Genomic DNA, 15,894 nt, shown 5'->3' with positions numbered 1-15,894 from the left:
TGTAGTAGAAAACAAAGGAATGTTCATACATGAAGGTGCCACTTTGTATATCTTTGTAAATCCATTAGAATATATTCTTGCACTGCGATGAAATGGCCATATGCTCAAATATAATTATAATTTATAAACCGAGTACTCACAATGATCATGCGGCACACATGTCCTCTGCAGAGCTCCGAGTATGAGGAATAGTGCATGTAGACCACCCAGCTGCCCACAAAAATGCCCAGCCATGCCAGGAAGAGGTACTTCACTTTGATGCCAGGGAGACGGGACTGTGAAGAGAGAATGATAAGTTAAAATGAAGCCTATGTTATAGCTAAGAAATATGTTCCTGTTTTATAAAAGAAAACAATTAAAAAGAAAATAATAATAATAGTAAAGCAGCAAGAAGAAGAAGATTATCATGAATAACCAACAGTGCCATGCATCGATAAAACCTTCAGAAGTAAAAATATTTAACATGAAGTTGCAATAAGCAAAGCAATATTTTCCCAAGCACAGCTGACTTCCTCTACAATAGAGAAATTCAGGCAATTCTCAATTTTCCTCTAGCCTAAAATGGCAATTTAACACATAACAATGGCTAGCAGAACATAAATATATTAATGCTGAATAACTCATTTCTGTTTTGGAACTTTTACATACTGGTACTACTGACCCTTTTTAAATGAAGTCAGTCTTTTCCTTTTTTACCTGTTTTGGTCTATGGAGGAATAGGAAAGTTTTTCCTTCACATACTGGTAAGCCAACCACCACAGTGGCAGGACAGGGCAGCAGGGCTGAGCTGGGAGTGTGAATATCGTGCTGAGATGAAAATAGCCATCAATTTGCGCTCTCAGATCACAGTCTGAAGGTCACCAGTCATAGAAGATATGTTTCATGCTGAGAATTATCTGAGTGACGCATAACTACAGTGAGCAAGAGTAGGCTTGCAGCAGATTGGTAAAAATATGACAAGGAAAGAAATTTCTTGCCAATTTATTTGGCAAAGAAAGGCAGAAAGCAATGATATCAGGCAAAAGGCAGTATCCCTCAGTGGACACAAATAAAACACCTATATGATTAGTAGGGATGAGGTTCGAGGCAAACTATGTATGATGTGTGAGGTTTCAGTCCCGGTGAATTTATGGTGAAATTTGTTGGACCAAATTCTTTGTAACCACTGTCTGGCCTTTGATCTTTGGTCGCCTCGCTTAGAATAGCCAATAATCAGAACTTTACGTGCCAGCCCCCCACTATAAAAAGGTGGGTTCCCAACAACCATATGTCACTGTGTGTGTTGGAAAAATTTAGGGAGAGCTGACAGTCTGTGTAGGAAGAATTAGTTGCCACACAATGCTATACTGTGCTAAACTGTGGCTTGCAGTGTGGCAGACTACATATTCTTGTGTACCATAGCCATAGCCCAACAAACTGGCAATGAGTGTCAGTTGAATTATTTGATCATACCATCACTGAGCCTCTGCAGGAGGAAGTAAAAGTGCCAGCTGTTTGGGTACCACACGTATGAGGAAACACATGACTGCACCAGAAATCCCCATAGGAACAGCACCTCAATTAGTTATTAGAGTTAGCAGCAAAAGGCCTGCACTCCTACTCCTCTCTGTTCCTCACTTTTTCCATCCACCCCCTTCCCCCACAACATTATCCTTCCACATGCACCACAGCATTTGCAGCCTTTAGTGACAGAGAGGGAAATCTCACAAGGGCTTTCTGAGGCTTATGACTGTCAAGCAGAAAAAGGTCTCATGGGGAAAAGCTGTAAAGGGTCAAGTCAAGACTTAAACCTTTACATCTACCCTGCCATCTCCAGCAGTATCCCTCCCAAGGCAGGTGTCACTATTGTAGCTGCTGGAGCCAAATTAAAAATGTCCACAAATCAAAATGTCCCAAATGTCCAATGTCTTAATGGGAGCATGGCAAAACTGCTGACTTTGTAGCTTCTTTATTTCCAGCTTGTGGAATCAGCCCCTGCTCATGAGATTATAGTTTGTACTGCAACACAGTGGCTGGCACCCAGCCGCCATTATTTTGCCCAGAAAACCAATTCTGCTCTCCACCAACATGTAGAATGTTGTGTCTGGAGCAGGGTACGCATGACCACAGACACATTTTCCAGTAAACATGGGCAGGGACACTGCATATCTTTCACAACACATTGGGCCAGTCTTGTGGTGGCTGGGAAGGATGAAGGACAAGTCACATTGATGAAGCAAAAGGTGCTGCCACATGTTGTGTCCAATTGTGAAAGTGAATTCACCTCTATGTCTTCCTCCTCAATGGCCTCACTTCCAATCTCAGAATCAACCACCCCCTCAGCTTGGGAGACAAGAGCCATGCTGGGCCAGGACTGCTGGCAGTTCCTCACGTTCAGGTCGAGAGGTGGTTGACCCAACTCCATCTTCAGTCAGGCATGGTTGGGTGTGACAACAATACTAACCCTGCTTGCTGCCTTTTGCCTGGGAAAAATCAGCCTGGCATGTTGTCCTCAACCTGGTGGTGGTGTAATTCATCATGGAGTCCCCTGGCTTCCAGGAGGTTCATCCTCATTCCAGAAGTATTTGTGACCATTTTAAATAGTCATACCTGGCCGCAGTGTTTTGGCAGAAGTGCAGCACCAACATCAGTTGCTTGCCAACAACCTCATCAATGACACCCCTGCATTGTGGAAGTCAACATTGGCCGTGCTGCAAAGGCTGCACCAGTATTCCATCAGTGAGATCCTGTGAGATAATGGCACAAAGACAGGCTGCTAGGAACTTGGGTTCTTTTCACTGTATCATTAGCTCATCATTCAGAGTGGGTTGATTATTTTGGGACCTTTTGAAAATGCAGCCAAAATGGTGGTCTTTGATAAGGAGTTGATTTGTGATACAATCCCTCTTGTGTACTGTCTGGAGCACTCACTCGATGACCAGATAGACTGGGCACTAGAGGCTCAGCAGCAGGAAGAGAATGAGGACTTGCTGATCTCTCAAGGCCAGCAGGATCCTTTGCCTATTGTCTGCATCCCTTGGATAGGGTGACATTTTTGAGGACAGTGTTGTCCTCAGCAACACTGTGGACTTGAGGTCCTCTACTGCAGACTACTTTTGGCAAATAGGGTCTTATATGCTCAAATGCTTGCACAAGAACCCCAGGATTTGGGTCAATAAAGAGAGGGACCACTATTGGGTGGCTACCTTATTAGCTCACCAATACAAAGGTGAAATGGAGCAACAGCAGTGGCAGCGGGTGCCTCAGTAACACTTTACAGATGTTTCTAAGTGGATGGGCCTTGCTAATTGAGACACTGTCAGAAGTGAGAACCCCATGGACCATGGGTGTCCGCAGTAGCATCACTATGGGGGTGCAGACTGCACTCGAGTGACACCTGCCAGAGGGGGTGACACCGGTCCTGCCATTTACGAGCTGCTGCTGTCATTTTCTCACAGCCATCTGCGAGAGGCAGGACAGCTCTGGATAGAGGGCAGGGCTGCCCAAGTTAACAGCAGGTGGTTGGTTGATTGGTTGCTAGAACTGCTCTGCATCCTGTCACCAGCTTGCAGCTCCTGCCCTCTCTCCAGACCCACTGTGTCTCCAGCACTCCACACTGTCTGTGTAAGGTAAGACAGGTGTAGGGACAATGAGTGGGTGATGTGGGGGGGGGAGCTGAGGACAGTAATGGAATGCTGTGGGGGGGGGGGGTTTGAGAACAGTAATGGAGAGCTGTGGGGAGGGGAGCTGAGGACAGTAATAGGGCAGTGTGGGGGGGGGGAGAACAATAATGGGGGAGAATGAGGACATTAATGGGGGGCTGGGGACATTAATGGGGGGGGACTGAGGACAGTAAATGGAGGACTGGGGGCAGTAATGGGGGCCTGAGGACAGTAATGTGGGGCTGAGGACAGTAATGGGGGGGGTTGAGGACAGTAATAGGGGGACCGAAGACAGCAATGGGGGCTTGAGGACAGTAATGGGGGCTGAGGACATTAATGGGGGAAGGGACTGAGGACAGCAATGGGAAGGCTGAGGACAGTAATGGGAAGGCTGAGGACAGTAATGGGAAGGCTGAGGACATTAACAGAGAGGACTGAGGACAGTAATGGGGGGGCACAGGACAGTAATAGAGGGGCTGAGGACAGTAATTGGGGGATTGGGGACAGTAATGGGGGGGCTGAGGACATTAATGGGGGGAAGGGACTGAGGACAATAATGGGTGGCTGAGGACAGTAATGGGACTGCTGAGGACATTAACAGAGAGGACTGAGGACAGTAATGGGGGGGGCATAGGACAGTAATAGAGGGGCTGAGGACAGTAATTGGGGGATTGGGAACAGTAATGTGGGGCTGAGGACATTAATGGGGGGAGGCTGAGGACATTAATGGGGGGGGACTGAGGACAGTAATGGGGCAAAGGACAGTAATTGGGTTGCTGAGGACATTAATGGCATCACTGAGAACATTAATGGGGGGAGAGCAGCACCAATGCGCTAGCCTGCTCAGTGCCCTGCTGCCTGTTCTGCTGGGAGGGGGGGGTGGCAACACGTTTTTACAGCACCAGGTGCCACTAACCCTAGTGACGCCACTGGGTGTCCAGACCACACTACTAGCCAGAGCTTGCACAGTATGCCCTAGAGCTCCTGGCTTGCCTTGCCACCAGTGTGCCAGTGTGCTGTCTTAAAAGGCCTGGCTGCAGCAGGACACTTTATAATGGAGAGGCGACTCCACCGGTCCCACTGACTAATTTTTCATTAAAATAAACCACTCTTGGGGTACTAATGACTTCCAAACCCCTGCTACTGATGCTACAGAATAAACATTTAATTTTTACCCCTGCCCCAAATAAAAATAATCCATTATCAGCTTTTGTCAACTACTATGGACTATTTCATTACTCTAGCACTATCAGGGCACCACACAATGTTTTTGCCACTAGACCTCAGCTGCAAAATTTCTAATGTTTAATGTAAATCCTATTACTACTGCTTAAACTACTAATACTACTACTATTACTTCTACTATTGCTATTCTGGTGCTCCAGCTTGTAGAGGCATTGAACAATGTTTCCACAGTTGGACCTCAAATTCTAAATATTTATTGTTTGCTGTAAAGGTAATTGTGCTTTGTGTCTCAAAGTTTGAAGCCTACTCCAGTGCTTTGGCACTCAAAAACATTTGTGACTTTTGTCTCTTGAATAATCCACTCCAATGTTTATTTCAGGATGAAACCTGCCTTCTCTCTCCCTGATATATTGTGACCTAACCAAGCTGCTTACATAATGCGCAGCCATCGAACAATATTTGTGGCTATTGTCTCTCAGATAATACACTCTAGTGTTTATTTCAAGATAAATCCTACCTTATCTCTTCCCCTTACATTGCAGCTTTACCACGCTGTTTACATTCTATACATCCACTGTACAATATTTGTGGCTATTGTCTTTTAAGTATTACATGCTAATGTTTTTTTCCAGATAAAATATCTCATCTTTTATTTCAACTTAACCAAGTTGCTTACATAATATCCAGCAACTGTGCCATATTTGAATATGTTGTTTATTTCTAGATAAAACCTGTCTTTTCTCTCTTACATTGTAGCCTTGCCAAGCTGATTAGATACTGTCAAACCACTGTATATTATTTGTGGCTATTATCGCTTAGAAAATACATTCTCATTTTTATTGCAATATAAAACCTCCCTTACCACTTTTAACCAAACACATTACACTGTAAATATGTATATAGAAATTTGGGGGATGGTAGGGGTGTTGGGGGTTGTGGGGTTTTGATTTTGAATTGTGTAATCTGTTTTGATATTTTTTTAAACATTTAAGACATTGCAGTGTGGTACTGCAAAAATGTTCACAAACTTCAACACATACTATAAACCTGTTATATCCAGTAGTTGTTGTGCTATTATTATTATATTATTATTATATAATTTATTATTAAATTTTATTATTATTATTATAAAAAATATACTAATAGTGAGTCACTTATAATAGTAATATAATATAATAGTTTAAATGTGCTCTTACCAATAATATTTTTAAGTCAAAATGCATGAAACACCAAACCATAAAAATGTCTTTTGATGACAAAATTCCAATTACGGTGAACAGTCCACAATAATCCTCCATGTGTGTAATGAAATAGAGACTTTCATGCCCACCACCCAACACACTGCTCCTTACCGAATAATTAGACCCCAGATTATAGGTGGTCTAACAGAACATGATGCTGAACATATCTTGCTTGTAACATACTAGATGGAAAAGAGGTGTCACAGACTTCGGTATGTCTCCTCACCTCTTCCACCCTTATTTTGATCCACTGTATACTCGGTCAAAAAGGATAATGCTCCAGGTAGTGTGATAACGTACAAATGATTTATTAAAAATATAAATAACCACTTACAAACTTCAAAGGATAGGATGATGTAATTGCCAGGAGTGTTTCAGTCAGGCTCCAGGAGGCACATAAATGGCCTACATCTATATCAAAGGCAATCTACAGGTGCCTCTTACCTGCATAGGCAGTTTTATGGTAAAGGTGAACTGTGCCTTTAGCCCCTTTATGACAGTGTTGCGCATAAATGCAGTGGCAGTGGGCACAATGTGCTGCCAGAATCAGCAGCCTTCCATTGCTTTCAATAGGGCTGCCTCTTGCAGCTAATGGCAGGAACTCCTGCTGGGGTTCTCACATCTAATAGCAGGCAGGGTGCATTTGCCAGTGTGAATGCATCTTAAAGTGAATGTTTGTTCACACCATGTTTCACCCTCTAAGGGGAGAGTTTCAAAAATCTAATTTACAGCGAGATATAATACAAATCCCATTTTGAATATTAAAAAATTGTGCTGGTGTCTACTCTAACCAAATTGCAATCACCCTGTCTGTTATATACAGTATCTCCAATTACTCAGCCCTATATCTGGTGCAAAGTGTCACCCTATTGGTGAACAGTTCACAGTTTAAAACATCGTTTGGTGTTTTGAAGCAATCTGCATGAGACAAAAGATGAAATTAAATAAATTGCCCATTCCATGGCTACCATTCACTCTCATTTTAGTCAGTTTTACACAAAAAAAGTACTTAGAGAGGATTAAAGTCCTCATGCACACTAGAGGTTTTGATATGTTGGTAACGTTAGCTGTGTAAAGTCACGTAAAAAATTTTCAGCTTTTTTTTAGCATTTTTGCATTGGCGTTTAGCAGCATTTTCACATGTTTGCATTTTTAGCAGGTTTTTTTGTGGTAAAAAAAGTCCACAAACACTGGTTTGCAGTGTTTCACTGCGTTTAATCATGTTTTTCAGCGTTAGAGCGCTTTTACAGCTAGAAACCCACTAGTCCTGGGTTCTCTTTCCAACCAAAACACGTCCCAGCCAATAAACGTTGATTACAGTCTATGTGTGCATGGTGGGGGGTTTACTAGCTGTAGGAAAAAAAGTCAAAAGCCAAAAACAGCTGCTGTAAAAATGTCAAGTGTGTATGAGGACTTAGTCCTGATGCACACTGGACGTTTTGATAACGCTGGTAACGTTAGCTGTGTAAAGTCACGTTAAAAATTTGAGTTTTTCAGATTTTTTAGCGTTTTTGTAATTAGCGTTTAGCAGCGTTCTTCTGCGTTTTTCCGCATTTGCGGTTTTTATGTTTTTTTTGCGGTTTCTTTTTACAAAAACATTTTTTTTAATCAAAAAACTGCCCAAAAACGCCGGTTTGTGGCATTTTATCGCGGTTTACAGCGTCTTGCCGCCTTTTTCAGCATTAGAGCTTTTTTACAGCTAAAAAACTCCTAGAAACCCACTAGTCCTGGGGTTTTTTTCCAACCAAAAAATGTCCCTGCCAAAAAAACGTTGATTACAGTCTATGTGTGCATGGACACATAGGATAACATGCTGGGGGGGGTTTACTATCTGTAGAAAAAAATGTCAAAAGCCAAAAATAGTTGCTGTAAAAACATCCAGTGTGCATGAGGAATAAAGCTGAACACTGGGCACAAAAACTTCCATTGAAATATATTTCTCAATAGCCACTAATGATAGAAATCCACTTTGTGTGCACCAAATGTCTTTGCAAACCCAGATATTACTTAGTAAAACTAGTGGTGACATCATCACTGTGCTGTAGGAAGCCTGTGTGGTCAGAGCAAAGCTGTGGTAAGGCCCGATTAGTTCCCACCCACTAAAGGTAGTCAGGAGAAAATTAGAGGATGGGGCAGATACAAACCTAGTCACCCTGCACAAGGAGAGAGCAGCAGAGACCGGATTTTATTACAGGAAGCCCCCACACACAGGAACAGTTTCACACTGGATTACTGCACAGATCAGGAAAACATACACAATGCCTTTTGCATATAGACAATTATTGCTTATCCTCAGGCTTTAAATGACAAATCCAAGACAATAAGATATTGCTCTTTGCAATATTTTTCTTCCTCTTTTTACTATTTTAATGCAATGAAACTCAAATTTTAATGGTTTTGGATCACTTTTATTATAAGGTCTCATACTTAAGGTAATTGTAAAGGTTGATTTGAAAATTTTATTTTTTATCCACTTCAATACCGTCCTCTTTTACCCCCTTCCTGCCCAGGCCAATTTTCACTTTTCAGTTCTGTCACACTTTGAATGACAATTACACAGTCATGCAACACTATACCCATATGAAATTTTTATAATTTTTTTCACACAAATAGAGCTTCCTTTTGGTGGTATTTAATCACCACTGAGTTTTTTATTTTTTGCTAAATAAAACATAAAACACCTAAAACTTTTGCAAAAAAATGCACTTTTCTTCGTTTCTGTTATAAAATTTTGCAAATAAATAAAATTTCTTCATAAATTTAGGTCAAAATGTATTTTGCTACATTTCCTTGGTGAAAATAATAATGATAATTGAATTTGTATTTTTTTTTTCACATGTTTCTATTATTTTTTTTTATTACATTTTTTTCTTTTTTTACTATTTTATTTTTCAGCACACTGTGACCAAAGCAATACAATGTTACCATAGTAACATTGAACTACTCTTGGCAAGTGATAACAAATTATGGTTGCTAATACCAATGTATTTCATTGATATTTGCAATAATTGTTACTGAGTGAAACTGATTAATTCTTTTTTTGTGATTAGCTGTGATTGGGCAAAGCTGATCACATGATACAGATGGGCTGTGATTGGCTCTGTCTATATCATGTGACTACTTTGACCAGTCACAGCTAACAACTGTGACTGGTCAATGGATGGCATGACAGAAAGCCATCTATTGTATGCAATTGACATGTGATCTGCTGTGATTGGTCACAGCGGTCATATGACACTGGCAACGGGCCCGTGTAGTGATATGTCATTGGCGTCGTGGCCCCATGGCCACTTGAGCGGCTGGTTTTGACAGGACATCATATGACACCCAGTCACAACGAGGAGTGTCCCGCCCCGTTGTCAATCTGCTATAGCCCAGGGGGGAAGGTGTTAAATAACAAACATGTCTGTAGCACCCTTCTAGATAGGTGCTAGGTTTAGATACATAGGTTTAGTGTATGGTCTGATAGGTAAATTTAGTTGTTACACTATAGACAGTGTCAGGGGCGGACTGACAACTCATGGGGCCCCTGGGCAATAAGAGATCATGGGGCCCCTGTGTCCTTGATCACACTCCAACCACACCCAAAAAAGCCTATGAAAGGTACCAGGGGCATCTCATGGGGCCCCCTACTGACCCCGGGCCCTCGGGCAGTGCCCGAGTGCTCAAATAGTCAGTCCACCCCTGGACAGTGCGGATATAATTGTTGCTGGATAAAAGTATAACTTACACACTATAATCTGTGTTGCTGTGTTCTGCTAGCAGGGTCTGTTCAGTTGTTCAGCTGCAGTCTGACAGCTCCCTCTGCATCCAGAATGCATGAGAAGTTTCTGGATATTAGGTGTGGAGCTATGCAGATGGCAACATGAATATTGATACAGCCCTGGCCTATCCCAGAGAGAAAGGCTCTGATGGCATGCTGGGTAACTGTATGTATTCTGTGAGCACACTGGGCTTTGGATCTTTCCTTTGTAGGAGTGTTCCAGATTAGAGAGGGCCTGATGCCCTCCCAGGTGATGCTGCTGGATCTACTGTCCTAGGCCTCATGTGGGCAACCTGAGCTGCTAAAGCTGACTGAGGAGTCGTCTACTGAAAATCTGGTCTGATATCACGGAAGAAGGCAACCTGCTGCTCCTGGGCCTTGTCAGTACAGACACCCCTAAAGGATCTTAGAGACTGTGTGCTACTTAAGCCCCTCTGGTGCTAAGGAGTCAGCTGTGGGTCTTGAAGTAGGAGTAATCTACTTCAAGGGACTCTAATTGCTATCACTACTACTACTGCCTTAAAACTGAAGTCTACTGTTTGTTTCAAGCATGGACTTCTCCATAGCTTATCTGAAAGAATACCTAAGTCCTCAACTGTAAAACATTTCTGTTTTTGGAGTATCCCACCTAATTCCCCATTTTCCCCAAGTTCTCCAAAAATAAAAACAACACCACTAGACTGGTCATTGAGTGAATGAGCCTATGTGCCTGGCTGTGGTAAAAAAAACTTTTACCTCTTTGCAACCACTTTAAAATGGAGCTCCAGTCTTTTTGTGTTTATTAAAACTCAGTAGCTACAAAAACTGTAGCTGCTGACTTTTAATAAACACACACTTACCTGTCCCGGGGTCCAGCAATGTGCTCACCCAAGCCGTTCCTTCCCTCGTTCTTCTGCCCCTGGCATCCCAACTGTGGGCACCCAGCTGTGACAGCTTGGGTGCCCACTACGCATGCGCAAGCCGTGGCGTGCATTGTAAATGGTCCCACTATCTTCTAGGACCTGTGACATGTTCCAGTAGACTGCGGAGAGGGAGTTGGAGAGAATTTCTGCTCAGATCGCCTAGGTGATCCGAGTGATGAGAGGCATTGGGAGCTGGTATCTGTGAAAACTAGGTACCCACTTACCCCCCCCCCCAAAAAAAAAGTGCCATTTGTTTTAAAGGAGGGGGGGAGGCCTTAAAGCAGAACTTCCCCTTGGGGGTGGAGCTCCGCTTTAAGTGTACACCCATGCAAGGGCTGTGTTTGTCTGCTCAGGGATGCATGGGTGTTCCGTACATCCCTGTGCAGGAACTCTCATTCACGTCAGTTGAGACTCTAGATACATTTGGCACCCATTTAGGTACAGCTGCTTAGGGGTCCCTGAAAGGAATGCACCCGCACCCACAAGGTTGTCAGATTGGAAGCAGTGGCTGTGTCTATGCAGCCACTGCATCCCAATTAACATGAAAAGGGACAGCAAGTGTTCCATGCATCCCAATGCAGATAAACATGGTCCTGTCACGGACATATGTCTAAGTATGCCAGTGTGAATGAGGCTTAATCTTTTTTTTTTTTAACGCTTTTTTAAACTATTTTATATATTTTTAAAATGTTTAGATACATTCTTTATTATACAAATAGACATTTAATACAGGCTGCATCCATGACTCTAGTTCTAGAGAGCATTCTGGGTATTTTGACGTGAGACAGCACAGCAGTAGCTTTTTCCTGAGAGCAGGAAAGATGAAATGACCACTGTGTGTAAATTGTGCTGTCAGTCAGCAAGGCACAAAGACATTTGGCTTGTGGGGTGTCAGACACCGGGCTGTCTGGTCTTCCATTACAAGGGAAGCTGTCGTATTGAGAGCTTCACGTCAGACTGAGGTCCGCTTTAAAAAGCACAATAACAAATATAATCAAAAGACAGCTTTTAGCACATTCCATTACAGACGAGCTTTCACGCTCCGGAGTACAGAATATTCTGCATACAAGCCTGTCATGGCAAAGCTGTTTAATTTTCTGCCATTTAAATAATGAAGAATTGTGATTAAATTGTCTGCGGCGCGCATCTCTCCCGGAGCAGGTCGAAGATTCTGTGCTTAAACGTGAACCTGGCAGGCATTCTACGGAGCTGAGATATTATGTGATGGGAGGTTAAAATGTATATTTATCGGAAAAGGCCCTGGGCAGCCTATGCTGTTTCCATGGTAACTGTAGGAACCAGCGATTAAAGGGGAACAAATTAACATTGGGAGAGATAAATAGAAGGCATCATTACAGCTGGGATTATAGCTGTAAGTCAGCAAGTCAAGGTGTTCAATCCTTCCCTGTCTACCTATCTATTTGTCTGTCTATCTGTCTGTCTATCTGTCTGTCTATCTGTCTGTCTATCTGTCTGTCTGTCTATCTATCTATCTATCTATCTATCTATCTATCTATCTATCTATCTGTCTATCTGTCTTTTAGTCTAGTTATGTATCACTTAAAAATATATACTGTATATTGAAGCATTATCATACCTATTTGTCATTATTTTCTGCAATCCCCCACACAGTAGAAATCAGGCTGAGAATGGGAGGTTCTACACCACGAGCCATCTGATATGTGTGGAAGACAGTGCTGGATTGGTGCCACTAGAGACTAACTGTTGACAGGTCTCTGCGTGGAGGGTATAGAAGAGATCACTTCCAAAGGGTTGTAACCCAGATGTCGATGGTGGTAAAAGACTCCATTAACCACTTCAAGTCCAGACACTTTACCCCCTTCTAGTCCAGGCCAATTTTCAGCTTTCAGCGCTATCCCACTTTGAATGACAATTGCGCAGTCATGCAACCCTGTACCCATATGAATTTTTTAGCATTTTTTTAGACAGATAAAACTTTATTTTGGTGGTATTTATTCACCACTGGTATCTTTATTTTTTTGCTATATAAATGAAAAAGTCCAAACATTTTGAAAAAAAAAAGTGTTTTTCTTACACAATTTTGCAAATAAATAACCTTTCATCATAAATCTTGGCCAAAATGTATTCAGCTATCTTTTTAGTAAACAAAAATAACCCAAATTAGTTTATAACAAAAAATTATAATTTAAAAAAAAAAATGTTACATTTTTATTTTGTTTATATTATTTATGTTTTCTTTTTTTTTAACATACTGTCACCCTACCAGTACAGTGTCACCATAGTGTAAGGGGTGATGAAGATTTTTATATATATATATACTCTTTGCTTTTACACCCATGAAGGCTGTAAAAGCAATCATTTCTCCTTCCCTCTGGCTGCATTCTTTCAGCCATTGAAATACTGTGATTGGTCACAGCTTGTCACATGGTACAAGGCTGTTGTGAATAACCTTGTACCATGTGACCTCTGTGATCATTCACAGATTTCACTAGTAGTAAGTAATGAAGTCAGAAGTGACATCTTGCTTACTACTATTCATGTGATCACTGATTGGCCAATCAGTGATCATACGAACGGGACCTCTGTGTGGGGTCCTGTACAGCAATCTGTGTTCTGCTGTGTCCTCCGGATACAGCGGGCACTGGATCACGGTGCCGTGCGCTCCCAGGGAGTGCGCACAGGCAGGGAAGCGGTGAGCACATTTATAAACGGCCACCCGCTCCTGCACTGTTCCTGTCCGGCCGTTTATATACATGGGCAGGACGGGAAGTGGTTAAGATCTGGGGGTGCTACCCTTCTCGTTCTACTTCAGTTCTACTTGCATACTTTTTTCTCCAATAAATGATTTTAACAAACCATCATGTGAGACTTTTTGTAAGTGAGAATACTTGCCGAAGTGTTTCACACCATGAGACAGTGGTTTGCATGGTACAATGTGGGGGGGAGATGGTTAGACAGTAAGCAGGAGAATGAAAGGGAGAAAAGAGAATAGATTAGTGCTGTGATAATCCCAATTTGCAGTCCAATGAGCTGGCAGGTGATGCAGGAATATTTTTGTTTGTATTACTAAATGGTGACGTTTTCCTCCTTGATATGCAGTGATAAGGGGATGTGTTAATCACAAGAATAGCTGAGCAGAATAAAAATATTTTGGTAGGTAAAGCAGTTCACATACATACATTTTAATGGTGTGTTTAGATACTTGGTGGTCATTCCACTTTAATACGAGTTATGGAATCTGTTGCCACTGCATTCCTGCCATGTCCTCACATGGACTGCAGGACATCTTTGGTTTCCAGTAACAGGACTGAGCCCTATATATTGAATATGGCCAAAATTGTAGCATTTCAAATATACAGTTGCAAGAAAAAGTATGTGAACCCCTTGGGATTACGTGGAGTTTTGCATGAATTGGGCATAAAATGTGCTCTGAACGTCATCTAAGTCACAGCAATAGAAGAACACAGTCTGCTGAACATAATACTACACAAAAATTAGATGTTGCCATGGTTTAATTGCACATAACATGTAAACATTCACAGTGCAGGGAGGAAAAATTATGTGAGGCCCTAGCTTAATGACTTCTCCCAGAGCTAATTGGAGCCAGGAGTGAGCCAACCTTGACTCCAATCAGTATGATGATATTGGATGTATTGCTGACAGCTGTCCTGCCCTTAAAAAACACACACCTGTTTTGGGTTTACTGGTTTCAAGAAGCACTGTCTGATGTGAACCATGCCTCGCAGAAAAGAGCTCTCAGAAGACCTACGATCAAGAATTGTTGACTTGCAAGAAGCTGGAAAGGGTTACAAAAGTATCTCCAAAAGCCTTGATGTTCATGTGTCCGCGGTAAGACAGACTGTCTACAAATGGAGAAAGTTTAGCACTGTTGCTACTCTCCCTAGGCGTGGTCATCCTGTAAAAATGACTGCAAGAGCACAGCGCAGAATGCTGAATGAGGTAAAGAAGAATCCCAGAGTGTCAGCTAAAGAACTACAGAAATCTCTGGCACATGCTAACATTTTTGTTGACACATCTACAATAAGGAAAACATTAAACAAGAATGGAGTACATGGGAGGACACCACGGAGGAAGCCATTGCTGTCCAAAAAGAATATTGCAGCACGTTTGAAGTTTGCAAAAGAGCACCTGGATGTTCCACAGCACTACTGGCAACATATACTGTGGACAGATGAAACCAAGATTGAGTTGTTTGGGAAGAACACACAACACTATGTGTGGAGAAAAAAAGGCACAGCACACCAACATCAAAACCTCATCCCCACTGTAAAACATGGCGGAGGGAGCATCATGGTTTGGGGCTGCTTTGCTGCCTTAGGGTCTGGACGGATTGTTGTCATTGATGGGAAAATGAATTCCAGAGTTTATCAAGACATTTTGCAGGAAAACGTACGACCATCTATCCGCCAACTGAAGTTCTGCAGAGGATGGGTGATGCAACAGGACAATGACCCAAAGCATACAAGTAATTCAACAAAACAATGGCTGCAACAGCACAGAATACGCCTTCTGGAGTGGCCCAGTCAGAGTCCTGACCTCAACCCGATTGAAATGCTGTGGCATGACCTTAAGAGAGCGATTCACACCAGACATCCCAAGAATATTGCTACACTGAAACAGTTTTGTGAAGCGGAGTGGTCCAAAATGACTCCAGATCGTTGTGCAGGTCTGATCTGCAACTACAGGAAACGTTTGGTTGAGGTTATTGCTGCCAAAGGAGGGTCAACCAGTTATTAAGTCCAAAGGTTCACATACTTTTTCCTCCCTGCACTGTGAATGTTTACATGTTATGTGCAATTAAACCATGGCAACATCTAATGTTTGTGTAGTATTATGTTCAGCAGACTGTGTTCTTCTATTGTTGTGACTTAGATGACGTTCAGAGCACATTTTATGCCCAATTCATGCAAAACTCCACGTAATCCCAAGGGGTTCACATACTTTTTCTTGCAACTGTATGTCAATATATTTGGGAAGAATATTTTTAAAATATATTTCAAACATATTTTTCTTCCATGTGGGCTTGGTCATAGACCACAGACCTCTGTGACCAAGCCCCGGTGGACGGGGTGAAACACATCAGAGGGCGTGGCCGGAGTGACGGCTGAGGCCATCTTCACATAGGACTCCACTAGTGCTTAGAGCAGTGTCCTTTCTTA

At 42.3% G+C, this 15,894-nt stretch overlaps 1 protein-coding gene across 4 annotated transcripts in view; it reads right to left on the bottom strand.

Annotated features, from left to right (window-relative positions):
• The window catches only part of DIPK1B (divergent protein kinase domain 1B), a 146,111-nt gene that overhangs the window by 92,014 nt on the left and 38,203 nt on the right, over nucleotides 1–15,894 (bottom strand). For 3 of the 4 annotated variants that reach the window (XM_089684673.1, XM_089684671.1, XM_089684672.1), the window contains one exon: nucleotides 141–275. In XM_089684673.1, coding sequence (XP_089540799.1) covers nucleotides 141–275 — 135 coding nt within the window. Of the gene's footprint in view, nucleotides 1–140; nucleotides 276–696; nucleotides 839–15,894 lie in introns of those variants that run through there. The other variant, XM_089684674.1, reaches the window with a different exon arrangement.

This window comes from Staurois parvus, unplaced genomic scaffold (genome assembly GCF_062004578.1).
Source record: "Staurois parvus isolate SC_StPar_1 unplaced genomic scaffold, SC_StPar_1.0 ptg000352l, whole genome shotgun sequence".
In the NCBI taxonomy this organism is placed as follows: domain Eukaryota; kingdom Metazoa; phylum Chordata; class Amphibia; order Anura; family Ranidae; genus Staurois; species Staurois parvus.
Note: the sequence above shows the minus strand (reverse complement) of the source record. Positions and strands in the feature narration are given on the sequence as shown.